The following is a 19,333-nucleotide window of genomic DNA, read 5'->3' as shown; positions in this document are numbered from 1 at the left end:
TTACCGCACAGAAACTGAAGACTTAAAGAGAAATATCAAGTCCCTATTGTAACTTTAACATCTACATCTGAACTATCGTTCTGTGTTAATTATATTCATATATGCAAAAATAAGCAATGCAAATCCTTGAAAACAGTAATTCCCACTCTTGCAGTATGCTTTCCAAACACTGATGAGTGCTCTGCCGATTGCAAGGGTCCAAAGACGAGGGTCACGTCTCACTGTCTTTTCCTGGGAGCTTTCCACTGAATACCCCACGGCAAGCCTAACATTCTTGCAAATAGCAGTAAAGTCACCTTCCTGGTAAATGTGTACCCACTTTGGTGGAATGATCAATGTGGTAAGCTCATCGTTACTCCAACTTCTCCCTGTGGTCCCTATTCCTTGTGGTTACGGTTGGCCATGTTGCTGGGTAGAGTGGCTGAGTTTATTTCAGAGGAGAAATTGTTTTGATGCCTACTCGCTCAGGGCTATCTGGACTTTTTAGGATCATTGGAACAGGCATATCTAAAGGGAAGATCTCCCTAACTGGAAAACAACCTGAAGGTAGAGACACTAATGGAATTCTAGGACTGCCTTTGGTCTAGATTCTAATTTTTGAAATCCTTTCAAAAAGGATTTTCATTTGGAAAATTTTAAACATACACAAAAGTTGAGAGAGTAATGCAATGAACCACCATCAACCCATCACCTAGCTTCGACAAGTTCAATTCATGGGCATTCTGGTTTCATCTATTTACCCACTTACTACCTTTCTAGCTCAATACTGGATTACTTAGAAGCAACTTCCCAGAGACCATATACACATATAAATATTTCTGTACATATCTTTAAAAGATAAAGACTTTTAAAAACATACAGCAATCCCATTATTATGCCTAAAAATTAATAATAATTTCTTATTGCCACTAAATAATTTTTATCAGTTTCAGATTTCCCTGTCTCAATTTGTTTTACTGTTATTTTGTTAAATCAAGATCCAAACAAGGTCCCCATATGACATTTGGATGATGTATTTCCTAAGTCTCTTCTAAGCTATATGAATTTCTTCAGGCTTCATAGCTAACTGAAATGGGAGCTAATTCCCAAGCAAGCAGAAAGTGGAAATGTGAAACATTAATGGCTACCTCTTGTTTTCATCATCCTAAAGATATGTATAAATGAAGGGAATGAACGAGATAATGAGAGAGAAAGAGACAGTATGAGAGAGATTATATTCTTTCATTTACTGTCCCAACGGATCTGGAGGTCAACTCCACATTTGCCTCCCTGTGATTTCCTTAGTGAGCCAAGAAGTACTCCCCCAACATTTTTTTCTGAATTGGTTTTAGTTGGGTTCTGTCACTTGTAACCAAGAGTCTCAGCAAACTTTTCTATGATTTGGAGTATTAGTGGAATCTTTCTTAGGGATTGACATAGAATGCCTTTTGTAGAATCACCACCTTTTGTAGAATTCGAATGAATTAGGGGAAGAACTTGCCTTATAGAAGCTTGGTGGTTAAGCCCAACTTTTGCTTCTCCTGTAGACTCTGCCATAACTTGGATATACTAGTTTACCTCTCTTCTAACTTTCCTTACAAGGAAACCAAGTAATGACAATATTTTAAAATCTGATTATGTCATCAAAAAAACCAGCATTTGTAATCATGTCAGAGTAGGTAGAACTTTCTTCCACAGAACTTTCTTTGGAGAAAGTGCAAATTATAAGTACAAATGCAATTTCTGTGACAACAGCTTCAAAATGTTAAAGGGCTGGTATAGAGGCCCTCAAGCATTTTAGACATGCCAGTTTACAAATAACTGGTACACTCATTACAAAGCACTTCTCTCTACTCAATAAAATCAGGCCCCATTAGGCCTGCTACTAGATTATAACTTTCAGTTCCAATGGAGTGTCTGCATTGTTTCAAAGATCATAAAACAAAGTTCCTCTAAAACCAGGCTATGTTTCATTATTTTAATCAGTTCAGATGGAACATTCTCCCGTCTAATACCACCAGGGAGACATTGACAAGCAAATGTCTCACTGGACATATTCTCTGCATCCTCTAATTGTTCTCTCTCTTCTGGCATCCACTTTGGATCCCTCTATTACATGTTGGCATCTCCATCACAGAAATAAGAGGAAGAGGGAGGAAAGTAAAGGCCAAATCAGTCTGATATAACATATCTTGACAAATCTGGTAAAAAGTCTTAATGTTGTGAATGGAAACTAAAAAGTTCCATGATATTTAAAAATATCTTTGGATTTCAGTTATGTGTGCTAACATACCAGATAGTCATATGTATGTAGATACATAAACAAGGGAACATGAACTTTGTAGTTAACAAGTTAAGGCCCCATTTTATAATTTAATTTATCTGTTGAATCTTGAAAAAGCTCTTCAGCCTAATGCTTGCTTTCTAATGTGAGGAATGGAGATGATGATATTGCTCACATTATTCATACTTTATTAATTTATTTTTTAATTGACAAATAGTAATTGTCTACAGCTATGGGGTACAGTGTAATGGTTTGATCTATGTATACATTGTATAAAGATTAAATCAAGTAATGTTTTGATCTATGTATACATTGTAGAAAGATTAAATCAAGTAATGTTTTGATCTTTGTATACATTGTAGAAAGATTAAATCAAGCTAATTAACGTATCTATCACCTCACCAACTTACCTTTTGTGTGTGTGTGATGAGAACATTAAAAATCTTTTTTAAAAGTAGTTTTGAAATATACAACACATTATTATTAACTCTGGTCACTATGCAGTGCAACAGGTCACTAAAACGTATTCCTCCAGTCTGAGACTTGCACCTCTCCCTCTCCCCACAGCCCCTGGTAACCACCTTTCTACTCTGTTTCTATGAGATCCACTTTTTTAGATTCTATATATAAGTGGGATAATTTATTTTTATAATCTGCCTCATTCAGAAGAGCATTTGAGGCTGCTGACAGAAACTGCAAATAAAATAAAAATAGATGAGGAAACCAAGGTGCTTAGAAAATCAGGATAAGAAAAGAAAGCTGGAGTAAATTCAGGACACCAATCAGCAAGCTGCCACGTTTAGTGAAGGTGGACAGAAATTTGCTCAAAGTAAAGAATTTAAGAGAGTTAGTTACAAAATGAGCACAATCTCTAAGTGTTCATATTATCTCAGCAGAAGTACACTTCTTTCTTTGAAGACTTGAAGGCTAATTGTCCTTTAGATCGTCAAAGAGGAAGGTGCTAGATGGTGAGTAAGTCAATGTCAACAATAGTATTTCCATGTGGACACGATTTCCTATCTCACGACTGCTGTTTCCTTTATTGTACTCCTTGCGGACCAGTGGTGAGCTCACTGAAGGGAAGGTTAGCAAACACAATTCAGAAGGGTGGGGGTATCAGGCTCTCTGATTGCCTTGCTTAATCCAAGGATTGAATTTCAAATATTTAGAGGCATGGATAGATAGAATATCTTTTATGCAAAGTTTCCTCAAATCTTGTTTCTCGCAACTGAACTTTTTTTTTTTTTTTTTTTTTTTTGAGACAGAGTCTTGCTCTGTCACCCAGGCTGGAGTGCAGTGGCCAGATCTCAGCTCACTGCAAGCTCCGCCTCCCGGGTTCACGCCATTCTCCTGCCTCAGCCTCCCGAGTAGCTGGGACTACAGGTGCCGCCACCTCGCCTGGCTAGTTTTTTGTATTTTTAGTAGAGACGGGGTTTCACCGTGTTAGCCAGGATGGTCTCGATCTCCTGACCTCGTGATCCGCCCGTCTCGGCCTCCCAAAGTGCTGGGATTACAGGCTTGAGCCACCGCGCCCGGCCTCGCCACTGAACTTTTAATAAAAATTGGACAGCAGAGATATAGCAGTAATCTGTTCCGCCAAGACCCAGAAGCGGAGATAACCTCACACGCAGAGGGGAAAATAGAGAGCCTCCTATACAGTATGAGGAGTTCAGACAGACACAAAGCTTCAATAATGGTCACCTCTCATTGCATCTAAAGTGCCCCAGGCAGTGACCACAGGCAAAGTCTACATTATCCTATTTGTTGTCAGTTAGCTCCAATAAATGAAGAAGTACACAATCAAGATCCCAAAGTCCTACACATTGGGAGCATGGGCTGTGATTATCTTAGCCTGAAATGTTTTCAAAGCAGGTCTCTCTGGTTGCTCATAGAGATCATTAAAAAGAAAGTAGCAAAGCGTTAAAGAACATCAAAGTTTAAGTAACGTATGTCTCAATGGATTAGTGGCCACATATCCTCAAATAATAGGATGGTTTGACTTGCTGGGTGTGATTACTACATGTAGACTCTTGAAACGTTCAGGGATTAAATGAGATGCTCTTAGTGAATGTATTTTGTAAAGTGCTATGAAAATTCCAGTTGTTACTATTATCAGAATCCCATCTGCAGGATAATCAATATTGGCTCTACTACAACACACAGGCTTGCCTCAGTGAAAAACAAGGCTCCAGAAATCATACAAGTGAGCCCTGATATCATGGGCTGTTGTACAGTAATAATGAACAACACAATTGTCCACATGACTCTCAGAGTCTTCACTCTCCAGTATGGAGACAGCGGCACCCACCTCGTCCACTGACGGGTAAAGGGCAAAGAGCTCGGCCTGCCGATTGGTCCTCCGGGCCTCCTCGTTCTGCTTCTCAAAGTCCTCGGCACTCACTTGCTGCAGGAGGTTTTCTAGCCGCTTGTCAGGCTGCAGGCTACGGAGGTCAAAGTCACAGGCAGTGACGGGGCCTTTCCCAGACACATCGCAGAGCACGTTTAAGTGGCGGGGTCCTGTCTGTGAGAGAAAACAGTGGGTCTTTGTGAGAGAGACAGCGAGTCTAAAATGAGAACTGAAGAATCTTGGATGTCTCAAGACTGCTCCAATTTGGGACTACAGAATCTCTGCCAGGCCTCAAGTCTTCTGAAGAAACTGGGGATTTGAGAAGAATGACACTTTAGCTCCCTGGCTGGACTATTCTAAAATTAAATGTCTCCTTCTCACCTGAAGCAGGTAGTTACTCGTCATATGCAGACAAACCAGTCCTGAGGAAAGGACTAAAAACAGCACTACATTCCTATTGGTTGTTGGCTTGTTCTTTCCTGGGGCTGGGGGACCAAGCCTCTTAATGAACCATGCTCATGTCTCACACTAGAGCAAAACAGAACTGGAGGAAGGAGTAACAAAAAGGAGACTGGGCCAGGTGCAGTGGTTTATGCCTATAATCCCAGTACTTTGGGTAGACAAGGTGGGAGGATTGCTTGAGGCCAGGAGTTCAAGACTAGCCTGGGCAACACAATGAGACTCAGTCCCTAAAAAAAAAAGGCAAAACTTAGCCAGGCATGGTGGTGTGCACCCACAGTCTTAGCTACTTGGGAGGTTTAGGTAGGAAGACTGCTTGAACCCCGCCCAGGAGTTCAAGGCTGCAGTGAGGTATCATTACCAATTTTTTTTTTTTAAACTGAGTCTTGCTGCAACACCTAGGCTTAGTGCAATGGTGCCATCTCAGCTCACTGCAACCTCTGCCTCCTGGGTTCAAGTGATTCTCCTGCACCAGCCTCCCTAGTAGCTGGGATGACAGGCATCCACCACCACATCTGGCTAATTTTTGTATTTTTAGTAGAGATGGGGTTTCACCATATTGGTCAGGCTGGTCTCAAATTCCTGACCTTAGGTGATCTGCCCCCGTCAACCTCCCAAAGTGCTGGGATTACGGGGGTGAGCCACTACGCCTGGCCCCATTTAAGTCTTTAATCCATTTTGGCTGCTACAATATGATCACAAGTGACATCCTATCATGCTTTGCCATATTGTTTTGATAGAAGCAAGTCCTAGGTCCCAACCACAGTCGGGGATGAACATCACAAAGGTGTGAATGTCACAGGCCCAGACAACCATAGAATCTGTCTGCCACACTAATTTTCTGATAATAATTTAAAGTTCACATCTAGCTTCTGTAATAATGTACTATTTTTTAAATATTGGGCTCATGCCTATAATCCCAGCACTTTGGGAGGCCAAGGTGGGCGGATCACCTGAGGTCAGGAGTTCAAGACCAGCCAGGCCAACATGGTGAAACCCCATCTCTACTAAAAATACAAAAACAATTAGCCGGGCGTGGTGGCCGGTGCCTGTAACCCCAGCTGCTTGGGAGGCTGAGGCAGGAGAATCACTTGAACCTGGGAGGCAGAGGTTGCAAAGAGCTGAGATTGTGCCACTGCACTCCAGCCTGGGTAACAAGAGCGAGACTCCACCTCAAAAAATAAGTAAACAAATAAATTATTGTATTAACTTTTTAAAACTGTAAAAATCAACAAAGAAAAAGATTATAAATGACTCTACAAGTTACTAATTTCTTTGTGAAAATTTTTTTTAAAGTTTGGCCAGTTCTAATTATTGTGCTTCTAAAGTTAAAGTATATTAATAAAGCTAATAGGAAAGATTGATTTTTTTTTTTTTTTTTTTTAGATGGAGTTTCACTCTTTTTGGCTAGGCTGGAGTGCAATGGCACAATCTTAGCTCACTGCTGCCTCTACTTCCCGGGTTGAAGTGATTCTCCTGCCTCAGCCTCCTGAGTAGCTGGGATTACAGGCACGTGCCACCACGTCTGGCTAATTTTGTATTTTTAGTAGAGAAGGGGTTTCACCATGTTGGCCAGGCTGGTCTTGAACTCCTGACCTGAAGTGATTCACCTGCCCCGGCCTCCCAAAATGCTGAGATTACAGGCATAAGCCACCACGACTGGCCACGATGACTTCTTCTGCAATCCAGCCTGGGTGACAAAGTGAGACCCTGTCTCATTCATTAATTCATTAATTCATTCACAAATAGATAGGAGACTCTACCCATTAAACAAGTTTCCCACTCTCCCTCCCCTAGCCCCTGGCAACCACGTTTTGTTTATCCATTCATTATGGATGGATACTTGGGTTGCTTCTACCTTTTGGCTACTGTGAATAATGCTGCTGTGAACATAGGTGCATAGAGCTTAACTTTTGGAAACATGAAATGTATTTGGCTACTGTTCTTTGGCTGTTTTATGCAAATGAAGGCTTCCTTTCTTTCTGTCTTCTATTTGTTAGAGTGTTTGCTGGAGTTCTTCAAATGACCCCAGGCATTTAAAAAATTAGTTACAGAATAGTGTTAAAAGTTCATTTTCACAATATGTACACTTTAACTTGAATTTTAAACTGTAATCACTTTATAAGAATAATGACAACCGGCTGGGTGCAGTGGCTCACACCTGTAATACCAGCAGTTTTGTAGACTGAGGTGGGTGGATCACCAGGTCAGGAGATCGAGACCATCCTGACTAACATGGTGAAACCCCATCTCTACTAAAAATACAAAAAGAAATTAGCCAGGCATGGTGGTGGGCGCCTGTAGTCCCAGCTACTCGGGAGGCTGACGCAGGAGAATGGTGTGAACCCGGGAGGCGGAGCTTGCAGTGAGCCTAGATCGCGCCACTGCACTCTAGCCTGGGCGACAGAGCGAGATGCTGTCTCAAAAAAAAAAAAAAAGAATAATGACAACAACAGTAACAGTGGCCAGCATTTACTAGGCACTAAGTGTACTTGGCATTATTCTAATTCTTTATGGATATTAACTCATTTAATACTCAAATAACCTCATGAGTTAGTATTATCATCCTTGTTTCCCAGGAGAGGAAACTGAAGCCCAGTAAGTTTAATTATCCTGCCTGAAGTTAGAGTTAGCACATGGTAGAATCACTAGGAGGATGCAGGTATTCTGGCCTCAGCATGGAGCTTTTCATTACTCTGTAGTTTGCCTTAGGGGCACCAAGAGTCTCTGCAGAAATTGTTCTAGGGATGGGCCCAAGGTGTCTCTGTCCCCCAATTAGAACTTTTCCACTTTTTTCTATGTTAATCATTAGGTTTCTGGGTTTTCATTTGAATGCCAATTTCTGTAGCTACAAATAAGTTTGAAAAGAATATATCACTGACTCAGATGGTAAAGTTCCTCCTACTCAAACTTTCTATGTGTCTATCCTTTATTCGAGTTTGTAAAATTGACAGCATGCCCTGGGCAGAAGAGTCCAGTAACCTTGTAACCGTGTCTGTTGATAGGAAATACCTGAGCAGCGGGTTCACTGCACTCCAAGGTTTCCGACTCAAACGTCTGTTTTGGAAGTGTCTTGTGAAAATCTTTTCGAGATCCAGTCTTTTTAAAGCCACAAATTTCTGGACTTCCTTGGTTCCTTTTATGGTTGATATTTAATTTGGAGAGAGAAAGAGGGAGAGAGAGAGGCAAACCATTAGATTAAAAATAAAAGTAATGGCTTAAGTGTAGACATGGTGCTGAGAGAGCTTTCAAAGAGGGAAGTGATTGGAATTCCTCACATTTAATTATGCACCAGGCCTAATACAAGGCTCTGTTGTAATCAGATACAAACTTACCCCCTGGCTGGCTCATTATTAAAGGGAGGCATGGCCTGGGAAAATGCCACTTCGGAGGTGTGGTCATTTCAGCTGTGGGGCATTTGGCTCCGAGCTGAAGCTAAACTATGACCCTAGTGTAAGTGGCTGGATCTAGCAATGTGCAGAAGCCGCAAATAGAGATCGTTTGAAGATAAAAATAGAGAAAACCATTTCATCTTCACATCAATGTTCTTAATAATGAATAAAGCAGGCGGGACATGGTTACGAAAAAATAAAAATAAATGATTTATCTTTGCAAACATCCTCAATCTCCGCTCTATGAACTCTGTTAAAATTGTGTTGAATAATATGCAGCTCTGGAAACAGTTTAAAATAGAACGTCTAGTCCTGTCACTGAAGAAATGAGACCATCATAAGAAAGGTAAAACATATAAGTTGTCAAGTGATGACGAGAGAAACCAACATGTGTATTTCCCATTTTTATGACTCAAAGACATCTTTGGAAAACATGCTGCAAAGTCAAGTGCACAAACACGTGCCATTTTAGTTTTTGTTGAGGATAGGAATATCTTATCTTTTATTTTTTTCTGACTTTTATTTTAGGTTCAAGGGACACATGTGCAAATTCATTACATGGGTAAATTGCATGTCACTTAGGCTTGACGTATGAATGATGCTGACATCACCCACGTAGTGACCATAGTACTCAACAGGCAGTTTTTCAACCCACGCCTGCTTCAATCTTCCCTTCTCTAGTAGTCCCCGGTGTCTACCGTGTTATCTTTATGCCCGTGTTTACCCGATGTTTAGCTCCTACTTATAAATAAGAACATGTGGTATTTGGTTTTCTGTTCCTGTGTTAATTCATTTAGGATAATGGCCTCCAGCTGCATTCATGTTGCTGCAAAAAAAAAAAAAAAATAGAACCCATGATTTTGTTGTTTGTTATGGCTGTGTAGTATTCCATGGTGTATATGTACCACATTTTCTTTTTTTTTTTTTTTTTGAGACAGAGTCTCGCTCTGCCGCCCAGGCTAGAGTGCAGTGGCCGGATCTCAGCTCACTGCAAGCTCCGCATCCCGGGTTTACGCCATTCTCCTGCCTCAGTCTCCTGAGTAGCTGGGACTACAGGCGCCCGCCACCTCGCCTGGCTAGCTTTTTGTATTTTTTTAGTAGAGACGGGGTTTCAGCTTGTTAGCCAGGATGGTCTCGATCTCCTGACCTCGTGATCCACCCGTCTCGGCCTCCCAAAGTGCTGGGATTACAGGCTTGAGCCACCGCGCCCGGCCCACATTTTCTTTATCTAGTCCACTGTTGATGGGCATCTAGGTTGATTCCATGTCTTTGCTATTGTGAATTGTGCTGTGATGAACATACGAGTGCATGTGTCTTTTTTGTAGAACAATTTATTTTTCTTTGGGTATAGACCCAGGAGTGGGATTGCTGGGTTGAATGGTAGTTCTGTTTTAAGTTCTTTCAGAAATCTTCACAATGCATTCCATAGTGACTGAACTAATTTCCAACATATTAATTTTTGCCTTTTTTTTTGTTTTTGAGATGGGGTCTCGTTCTGCTATCCAGGATGGAGTGCAGTGGTGTGATTATAGCTCACTGCAGCCTTGCATTCCTAGGCTCAAGCAATCTTCCCACCTCAACCTTCCAGTAGGTGGGAATATGGGTACATGCCACCATACCCAGCTAATTTTCTTTGTTTGTTTTTGTTTGTTTATTTCATTTATTTTGATGTTTTGTAGAGACACATCTTGCTACATTGCATAGGCTGGTCTCAACCTCCTGGCTTCAAATAATCCTCCTGCCTCAGCCTCCCAAAATGCTGGGATTACAAGCGTAAGCTACCATGCCCAGTGTATTTTTTGACTTTTCAATAACAGTCATTCTGACTGGTGTGAGTTGGTATCACTTTGTGGTTTTGATTTGTGTTTATCTAATGATTAATGATGCTGAGCATTTTTTCATGTATTTGTTGGCTACACGTATGACTTCTTTTGAGAAGTATCTGTTCATGTCTTTTGCCCATTTTTAAATGGGGTTGTTTGTTTTTTGCTTGTTGAATTATTTAAGTTCCTTATAGATTCCGGGTATCAGACATTCTTCAGATTTACAGTTTGTGAATATTTTCTCCTATTCAGTAGGTTGTCAGTTTACTCTGTTGATAGTTTCTTCTAGTGTGCAGAAGCTCTTTAGTTTAATTAAGTCCCACTTGTCAATTTTTGTTTTTGTTACAATTGCTTTTGGGGATTTATTCATAAATTCTTTACTAAGGCCAATGTCCAGAATACTATTTCCTAGTTTTTTTCTCTAGGGTTTTTGTAATTTTAGGTCTTACATTTAAGTCCTTAATCCATCTTGAGTTAATGTTTGTATATGATTAAAGGGAGGGGTCCCGTTTCAGTCTTCTGTATATGACTAGCCAGTTACTCCAGCACCATTTATTGAATAGGGAGACCTTTCCTCATGGCTTGTTATTGTCAACTTTGTCAAAGATCAGATGGCTGTAGGTGTGCAGCTTTATTTCTGATTCTTTAACTTGTTCTATTGGTCTATGTGTCTGTTTTTGTACCTGGACTATGCTGTGTTGGTCACCATAGCCTTGTAGTGTAGTATGAAGTCACATAGTGTGATGCCACTGGCTTTGTTCTTTTTGCTTAAGATTGCTTTGGTTATTCAGGTTTTTTGGTTCCACATGAATTTTGGAATAGGTTTTTTTTTTTTTTTTCAAATTCTGTGAAAAAATGATGTTGGTAGTTAGATAGGAATAGCAGTGAATCTAAAAATCTCTTTGGGCACTATGGCCATTTTAATAATATTGATTCTTCCTATCCATGAGCATGGAATATTTGTCCATTTGTTTGTGTCACCTCTGATCTCTTTTAGCGTGTTTCATAATTCTCGTTGTAGAGATCTTTCACCTCCTTGATTAGCTGTCTTCCTAGGTATTTTAGTCAAAAGAATAAATGGAATTACATTCTTGATTTGGCTCTCAACTTAGACATTATTGGTGTGTGGAAATGTTACTGACTTTGTACATAGATTTTGTATCCTGAAATTTTACTGAAGTTGTTGTCAGTTCTAGGGGCCTTTTAGCAGGGTCTGCAGTGTTTTCTGGGTACAAAATTATATTACCTGCACTATGACAGAGCTAGTTTGACTTCCTCTCTTCCTAATGGGATGTCTTTTATTTCTTTTTCTTGCCTGATTTCTCTGGCTAGCATTTCCAGTACTATGTTGATATAAATGGTGGGAGTAGGCATCCTTGTTTTGTTCCAGTTCTCAAGAGGAATGCTTCCAGCTTTTGCCCAGTCAGTAGATGTTGGCCGTGGATAGTTGAATAATAGATGGCTCTTATTATTTTGAGGTATGTTTCTTCAATGCCTAATTTGTTGAGGGTTTTTAACATGAAGAGATATTGAATTTTGTTAAAAGCCTTTTCTGCGTCTATTGAGATTATCCTGTGGTTTTTGTTTTTAATTCTGTTTATGTGATGAGTTTCATTTATTGATTTGTATATGGTGAATCAACCTTGCATCCCAGGAATAAAGCCTACTTGATTGTGATGAATTAACTTTTCAATGTGCTGCCGGATTTGGTTTGCTAGTATCTTGTTGAGGATTCTTGTGTGGATGTTCATCAGGGATATTGGCCTAAAGTTTTCTTTTCTGCTGTGTCTCTGCCAGGTTTTGGTATCAGAATGATGCTGGCTTTGCAGAATGGGTTAGGGAGGGGTCCTTCCTCCTTGAATTTTTGAAATAATTTCAGTAGGATTGGTACTAGTTCTTCTTTATATGTCTGGTATAATTTGGCTGTGAATCCATCTGATCAAGGGCTTTTTGGGGTGGGTTTTGTATTACTGATTCAATTTCAGAACTCATTATTGGTCTGTTCAAGATTTCAGTTTCTTTCTGCTTCAATCTTATGGGGCTTATGTGTTTCCAGGTATCTATCCATTTCTTCTAGGTTTTCTAGTTTGTGTGCATAGAGGTATTTGTAACAGTCTCTGAGGATTTTTTATATTTCAGAGGCATCAGTTGCAGTGTCATTTTTGTCATTTCTGATTGTGCTTATTTGGATCGATCTTCTCTCTTGTTTATTAATCTAGTTAGTGGTCTGTCAACCTTGTCTCTTTTTTTTTTTTTTTGGAATAACAAACTTTTGGTTTCATTGATCTTTTGTATGGATTTTCACGTCTCAATTTTTTTTCAGCTCTGATTTTGGTTATTTCTTTTCTTCTGCTGGCTTTAGGTTGGTTTGCTCTTGTTTTTCTAGTTCCTCCAGGCCACACACCATTTTGTTTGATTTCCTGAACTAATAGAAAAACCACCAAGCTGGTAAAGGGACATGAGGTGATAATGGAAGCTATTAGGCATATCACATGCCAGATAGATAAAATAAGAAATGTAAGACAGCTACTAGCAATTATAGAAATACAAAGTTTATAACTCTGGCACAGAGAACAGGTATTTGACCAATTTTAGTTGACTGAATTAATTAAAGAATAAGTTGTCCCAGTGATGTCTGTAGGAAGAACAGGACACTCTCCCTGGATTTTATTGTGTTCTAAAGACAATTTGTTTTGAGTCAAAAAAAAAAAAAAAAAGACAAGAATTAGGCCTAGAAAAGAGATAAGACTAGCTTGGTGACTAATTCAACTCAAGGCCATCTTTAGTGTCCCCTGGCCACTTAAATTTCTCTGACCCAAACCTATGTTCCTAGGGCTGGGTGGAAAGCAGGCTAAATTGGGGAAATGCAAAATAAATAAATAATGAACAAGGTGTACTCTGAATAAGAAAACAAGACTAAACATTCAAAAAGGATTTCAAGAAAAATATACAGCCTGGCTGCAGTGGCTCACACCTGTAATCCCAGCACTCTGGGAGGCCAAGGTGGGAGGACCGCTTGAGCCCAGGAGTTTGAGACCAGCCTGGGTGACATGGTGAAACCACATATCTATAAAAAACACAAAAAATTAGCTGAGTATGGTGCCACCTGCCTGTAGTCTCAGCTATACCGGAAGGTGAGATGGGAGGATTGTTGGACTGTCCATTAACAGGGTTATTTGAGAGAAATTCTCACATGTATTTCGTAAACCTGATAGCTTCTTAAAAGTTACTCTCACAAATATAAATCAGGCAACAACATATCTGTGTGTGCTGACTAGGCAAGCTTTCCTACTGCATAAAGTGACTGTGTTGGACTCTCCCTAATGGCTCAAAGAAAAAAAAAATCTGTGTGATCTAACATCCCCGCTGGGGGTCAGAGAACAAAAACCAACTCAAAGCAGTGACAAATATATGCAGATATTAAGTTATCCCCTAAAATTATGCTGCCCCACATAACAATATATCAAACCAGTGACGTTTCTTGAAAAATCCAATTTTAGGGGGAAAAATTACCAAATAATTTATCTAACATTAATTCATTCTAACATTGAAACAAACAATTAAAATTCAAATTTCCCACATTGGTATTTGCCTTTTGCCTTTTTTTAATAAAGGACCTGTACATTTTAAAGGGTATTGATGTCAAAGGTTTAGTATGACATGACATGAAGGTTTACAAGGAGAATTTTTGGGCCACAGAAATAAAAATCAGGAAGCAGCTACCTAAAGACCTTTTGTGTATGAGGCTTAGCAACCAGAACTATATCAGCTTTAGCATTACTTTTTGTCTTATAATAAAATGCACCTATTTCCAAGAGTGTTTACTTACAAGGGAACATCTCTCTTTCTCTCTGACACACACACACACACACACACTTACAGATGTGTGCCCGTTTCCATTATCCTCAAGTTATTTCTCTCTGTGCCTCTGTTTCTTCATAGGGTAAAGCATGAACACGAGGTGAATTCTAAGATATTTTCCCTAGCTTTAAAGTTTTATGATAAAAGTTCATGCACTGATCTGAAAAAAGTCAAAATCATTTTTTTTTTTTTTTGAGACAGACTCTGGCTCCTTCACCCAGGCTGGAGTACAGTGGCACGATCTTGGCTCACTGCAACCTCCACCTCCTGGGTTCAAGCAATTCTCCTGTCTCAGCCTCCCGAGTAGCTGGGATCACAGGCATGCACCACCATGCCCAACTAATTTTTGTATTTTTAGTAGAGTCAGGGTTTTGCCATGTTGGCCAGACTGGTCTCGAACTCCTGACTTCAGGTGATCCACCCGCTTCTGCCTCCCAAAGTGCTGGGATTACAGGCATGAGCCACCCACCTGGCCCTAATTTAAAATCAAATTTTCTCCTCAAAAGATGCTTAACTTTTGGGACCATCAAATTTATTTGGCTATTGTACACAAATGATGCTTGCTTTCTTTTCTGTCTTCCATTTTGTTAGAGTGTTTGTGTGAGTTTTTCAGATGGACCCCACAGTCAATGACAAATGGGCATTAACAAATTAGTTACACAATAGTGTTACAACTTCAGTTCACAATATGCACACTTTAAGACTTCAGGGTTTTTGCTATGGAAAGCATTAAGACTAGCATCTTCTATGACCATGTGTTCGAAACTAGAGCAAACTTTCCCTCTCTTCCTCATAGTAGGTTTAACATCTACTTCCCCATTTAAAAACTTCAGAAAGTCTCCAAGCTCCCTCATGGCAGCAAGGGTGAACCTGGCTGGGGAGGAGAAGACAAGGGTTGGCAAGCATGTAAAGATGACTCATGCCAGAAGTGCTGGCCGCAGAAGGAACCATCACTGGGTAGGCAGTGAGACTGCTGGCTAACTGCCACTGGCTACAAGAGACTCCCAGCCTCATTACCCCACCCTGGCAACGGAATCAAATAAAGCCAAGTTCCTGTTGTACCTAGATGCAGACAGGAGAAAAATGGGGAAACAGGCCAACTGCTAGAAAAATGATTCTCATGAAATGAACTCGACCTATTGCTTCCCAGGAGATCTGCATTTCTTTTCTTAAAACACTATTCTAACACATTTGAGACAATCCAAAGACCAAGCACGTCTTGAGAGCATTCTCCTTAATGACAATGTGGTGGAGCACGCAGAATTCAGGTGCTACAGTCAGAAGGAACTGGGTGCAGATGCTGGCTCCTTAATCTACTAATAGACCTTGGACAAGGCTTTAGTCTTTCAGAGTCACAGTTTCCTCAAGTATGAAATAGGGGGAAATGTTGCTCATATTGAGGACCTATTGTGAGGATTAGAAAATAATATGTGTTCCTCATCTTCTTTTTCCTCTTCCCTACCTTCTCTTTCCTTTTACATCCTCTTTCTCCTTTCCCTTCTCTCCCTTCCTGTACAATTTGGTGCTAAAATCATAAGGTGCATCAGAACAAGGCAGCCCTCCATGCCTTGGGGTGGGAGTAGCTAAGGAGGTCCAGAATAGGAAGTTGAAGCCCAAACAGGATGAGAATGCATCCGTTTAAGACGGACTGCCTGGCATAGAAAATCAGAACCCATATGGTGTGAGGAGGGCATCCAAGCTGAACCAGGCTGGCATGTGATAACAGAGCCTGGAGAGTCTTAGTGGGTTTGGATTTGTGGGGAGGGAGTCTATGCACAACAGGTCAAGAGTGGCTCTGTGACATCCACAGCTGGATTGCTCTTTGTTACCACATAGGCTGATTAGCCGAGTTTGCTTTTTCATACTTTTAGAAAGCAAATAGCTAAGCACCTTGACAGCTAGCACAACAAATGCATGTCATAATAAGCAATTATTGATCAGGGAGACATTTTTATGGTGTTTTGGGAGTAACTGAATTATATGCACTGATGTGTTTGAATTTTAATTGTTTACCAGTTCACTGGGAGTAAAATATGGAGTAATAAAACAGATGATACCCCATTCCTTGATATCCCAGCTCTCCTTGAGCTCGACCTTCCTCCAGAATTACCTTAATCACCCCAGATGAAAAACAAAGTCTAAAGGCTTTTATGATGCTGCCCATAACACTCATGAAATGTTTCACTGTCTCTGGCAAGAATAAATATATTATGTAAACAAGTTTAATTACTTAAGAGTTCAGCTCTCCACCAAGCATCAAAAACATTCTCAAGTTTATCCCTCTTTGCTTCATTTAGAGAAAATGACATAGGAAGTAAAGCGTAAAATAGTTAATATCACCCAAAAGATGTCATCAAATATTTATCCACACAAAGTTATCAAAATATGCAGCTATAAGGTGGGACAACCAAGCAAACATGGCACCATGCTAATCAGTAAACCAGGAACCATTTTCAAAAGTCATGGGGAGAAAAGCACTATTGTTTTTAGAACAAGGACACCAAATTTGGTGCTATAGACATGAATGATAGAATAGAAATCGTTTAACAAATCTTCCAGTCTAAGTAACACAAACATTTTAAGTAAGAAAATACATGTCCTCCAATATACTGGAGATCATATATTGTACATTTTTGTGTAACTTAATCTTTCTCTGTTAGGTTTAAAAGGAAATCTAAAAATTTCCTCTATCCTTCATGGGCAGCATTATTTGTATGATTTAAATGTCTCAATTATAGAACTTGAGTGGCAAATGCCCTATAGAACGATGAGAGTGGGAGGGAACACAAATGGTCATTACTCTACTCCTCTACCCCCTAAGTGGGATTCAAAACCATTACCACAGCTAGCAAGGACATAAAAGCCTATCTCTAGATATTATAGATAAATGTAATATCAGCAAGGAGATAATTGAGGAATAAAGGAGCTAACTAAATCAGTGTTTGACTGCATGGTTCTGGATAACAAAAGCATGTCCTTAAAAGGCAAAGTGACTTCATTGAGTATGGTCCTCCAGAGGAAGGCAGGTCGCCCCCTCCATGGCGCATTCAATATATGGGAGAGAATTTTGTATTCATTCCTTTGACATGCTAATATAAGTATGTTTTTGATATGTACTACTTAATAAATATAATAGCTAATATTTACTGAATTATTATATATGCTACCAAAGTATTTCACTTGGAGGGAATATTTGGGATAAATGGAATTGATTTCTTCTAATTTAATGATCCAAGGCAGATTTTACATCACGGGCACTATAGTGCCAGCACCCCCCAAGGACACTCCCATGTCCTTTTGTAGTCAGCCTCCTTCCCCACTCCCAGACCCTGGTAACCACGCACCTGTTTTCCATTGCTGTAGCTTTATCTTTTCCAGAATGTCAGATAAATGAAATCATGCAGTTATCTTTTTTGTCTGGCTTCTTTTTTTTTTTTTTTTTTTAAGACAGCGTCTTGCTTTGTTGACCAGGCTGGAGCGCAATGGCATGATCTTGGCTCACTGCAACCTCCGCCTCCTGGGTTCAAGCGACTCTTCTGCCTCAGCCTCCCGAGTAACTGGGACTACAGGCATGCGCCACCATGCCCGGATAATTTTTGTAGTTTTAGTAGAGACAGGGTTTCACCATGTTGGTCAGGCTGGTCTGGAACTCCTGACCTCAAGTGATCCACCCGCCTCAGCCTCCCAAAGTGCTGGGATTACACGCATGAGCCACCACGCCCGGCCTTTGTTTGGCTTCTTTCACTTAGCATACTGCAACTGAGATTCATCCATGATGTTGTATATATCAATTATTTGTTCCATTTCACTGCTGAGTAGTATTCCATTGCATGGACTTACCAGAGTTTGTTTACTACCCAACTGAGTACAATCTGGGTTTTTTCTAGTTTTTGGCAATTACAAATACAACTGCTATACAGGTTTGGCAATTACAAATAAAACTGCTAAACTGCTATATTTGCATACAGGTTTTTATGTAAATACCCAGGAGTGGGACTTATGGTTTTATGGTTAAGTGCATATTTAACTGGGATTTTAGAACACATAAGGAAAGGAAATTTGGTGATAGGAAACTGTATTCAGAAAGTAGGTGTAATAGCTTCCAGATTAAAATAATAGCCTGTAATCCCAGCATTTTGGGAGGCTGAGGCAGGCAGATCACCAGGTCAGGAGATCAAGACCATCCTGGCTAACATGGTGAAACACCATCTCTACTAAAAATACAAAAAAATTTGCCTGGCATGGTGGTGGGCGACTGTAGTCCCAGCTACTCAGGAGGCTGAGGCGGGAGAATGGTGTGAACCTGGGAGGCAGAGCTTGCAGTGAGCCGAAATTGCGCCACTGCACTCCAGCCTGGGTGACAGAGTGAGACTACACCTCAAAAAAAAAAAAAAAAAAAAAAGAAAAGAAAACACTAAGACTGGAGGAATTTAAATTTTATTTTAATAAATAATATCCTGCACTGACAAGAATATGGCAACATGCCAGTTTCATGCCCAGTTGGTAATGGAATGAAATAGCATGACTTTTCTGGAGAAGAATTTGGCAGTACTTATCTGAGCATACCATGTACACTGGCTTCATTTCTACCCTCAGAAATATTCACACACATGTGTAGGGGCAAATGTGCAGAGATGTTTGTTTCGGTATTATTTGCAATTATGAAAAATGGAGACGACCAAATGCTCATTTAGTTTCAATAATTTATGACACATTCCTTCACCCTTTCAATACTAGGCAGCATTTCAGTAGAATGGGATATAGCTCTGACATGGACAGTTATTTTTTAAAAAGTTTGTAATACATAAATACATACATTAATACATATATCTTTATGTGAAAAATATAAATAGACAAATATTTTTTGTGAGGGTATGAAAAGATCTGGAAGCTACACAGCTGGGCTTTATACAGTGAAGAGTGAGTTAAGGGAAGGGTAGGACGCTGGTAAGTAGTGAGGCATGAGATTTGCCTTTTCCTTAATGCACCCCCATATTACTTGATTTCTTTCAAAACAATCATACATTATTTGGCACATAACCAAATTAAAGGAGAGCTAAATAATCAATCACTAATTAATAAATGGCCAGCAACCCCTATTGCATCCTCTTCCAACTTTCTAGTAAACCACTTATGAAGACACAGAAAAAATGGAAACTCATCCAAATGAAGAGATAACTTAATGCCT

At 39.9% G+C, this 19,333-nt stretch overlaps 1 protein-coding gene across 5 annotated transcripts in view; it reads right to left on the bottom strand.

Annotated features, from left to right (window-relative positions):
* DOCK8 (dedicator of cytokinesis 8) overlaps window positions 1-19,333 on the bottom strand; it is a 245,598-nt gene that overhangs the window by 152,687 nt on the left and 73,578 nt on the right. For all 5 annotated transcript variants that reach the window (XM_033237174.1, XM_033237173.1, XM_033237171.1 and 2 more), the window contains 2 exons: window positions 8,082-8,205; window positions 4,572-4,784 (listed from right to left, as the gene is read on the bottom strand). In XM_033237174.1, coding sequence (XP_033093065.1) covers window positions 4,572-4,784; window positions 8,082-8,205 — 337 coding nt within the window. The remainder of the gene's footprint in view (window positions 1-4,571; window positions 4,785-8,081; window positions 8,206-19,333) is intronic.

This window comes from Trachypithecus francoisi, unplaced genomic scaffold, assembly GCF_009764315.1.
Source record: "Trachypithecus francoisi isolate TF-2019V2 unplaced genomic scaffold, Tfra_2.0 Lachesis_group16, whole genome shotgun sequence".
Lineage (NCBI taxonomy): Eukaryota > Metazoa > Chordata > Mammalia > Primates > Cercopithecidae > Trachypithecus > Trachypithecus francoisi.
Note: the sequence above shows the minus strand (reverse complement) of the source record. Positions and strands in the feature narration are given on the sequence as shown.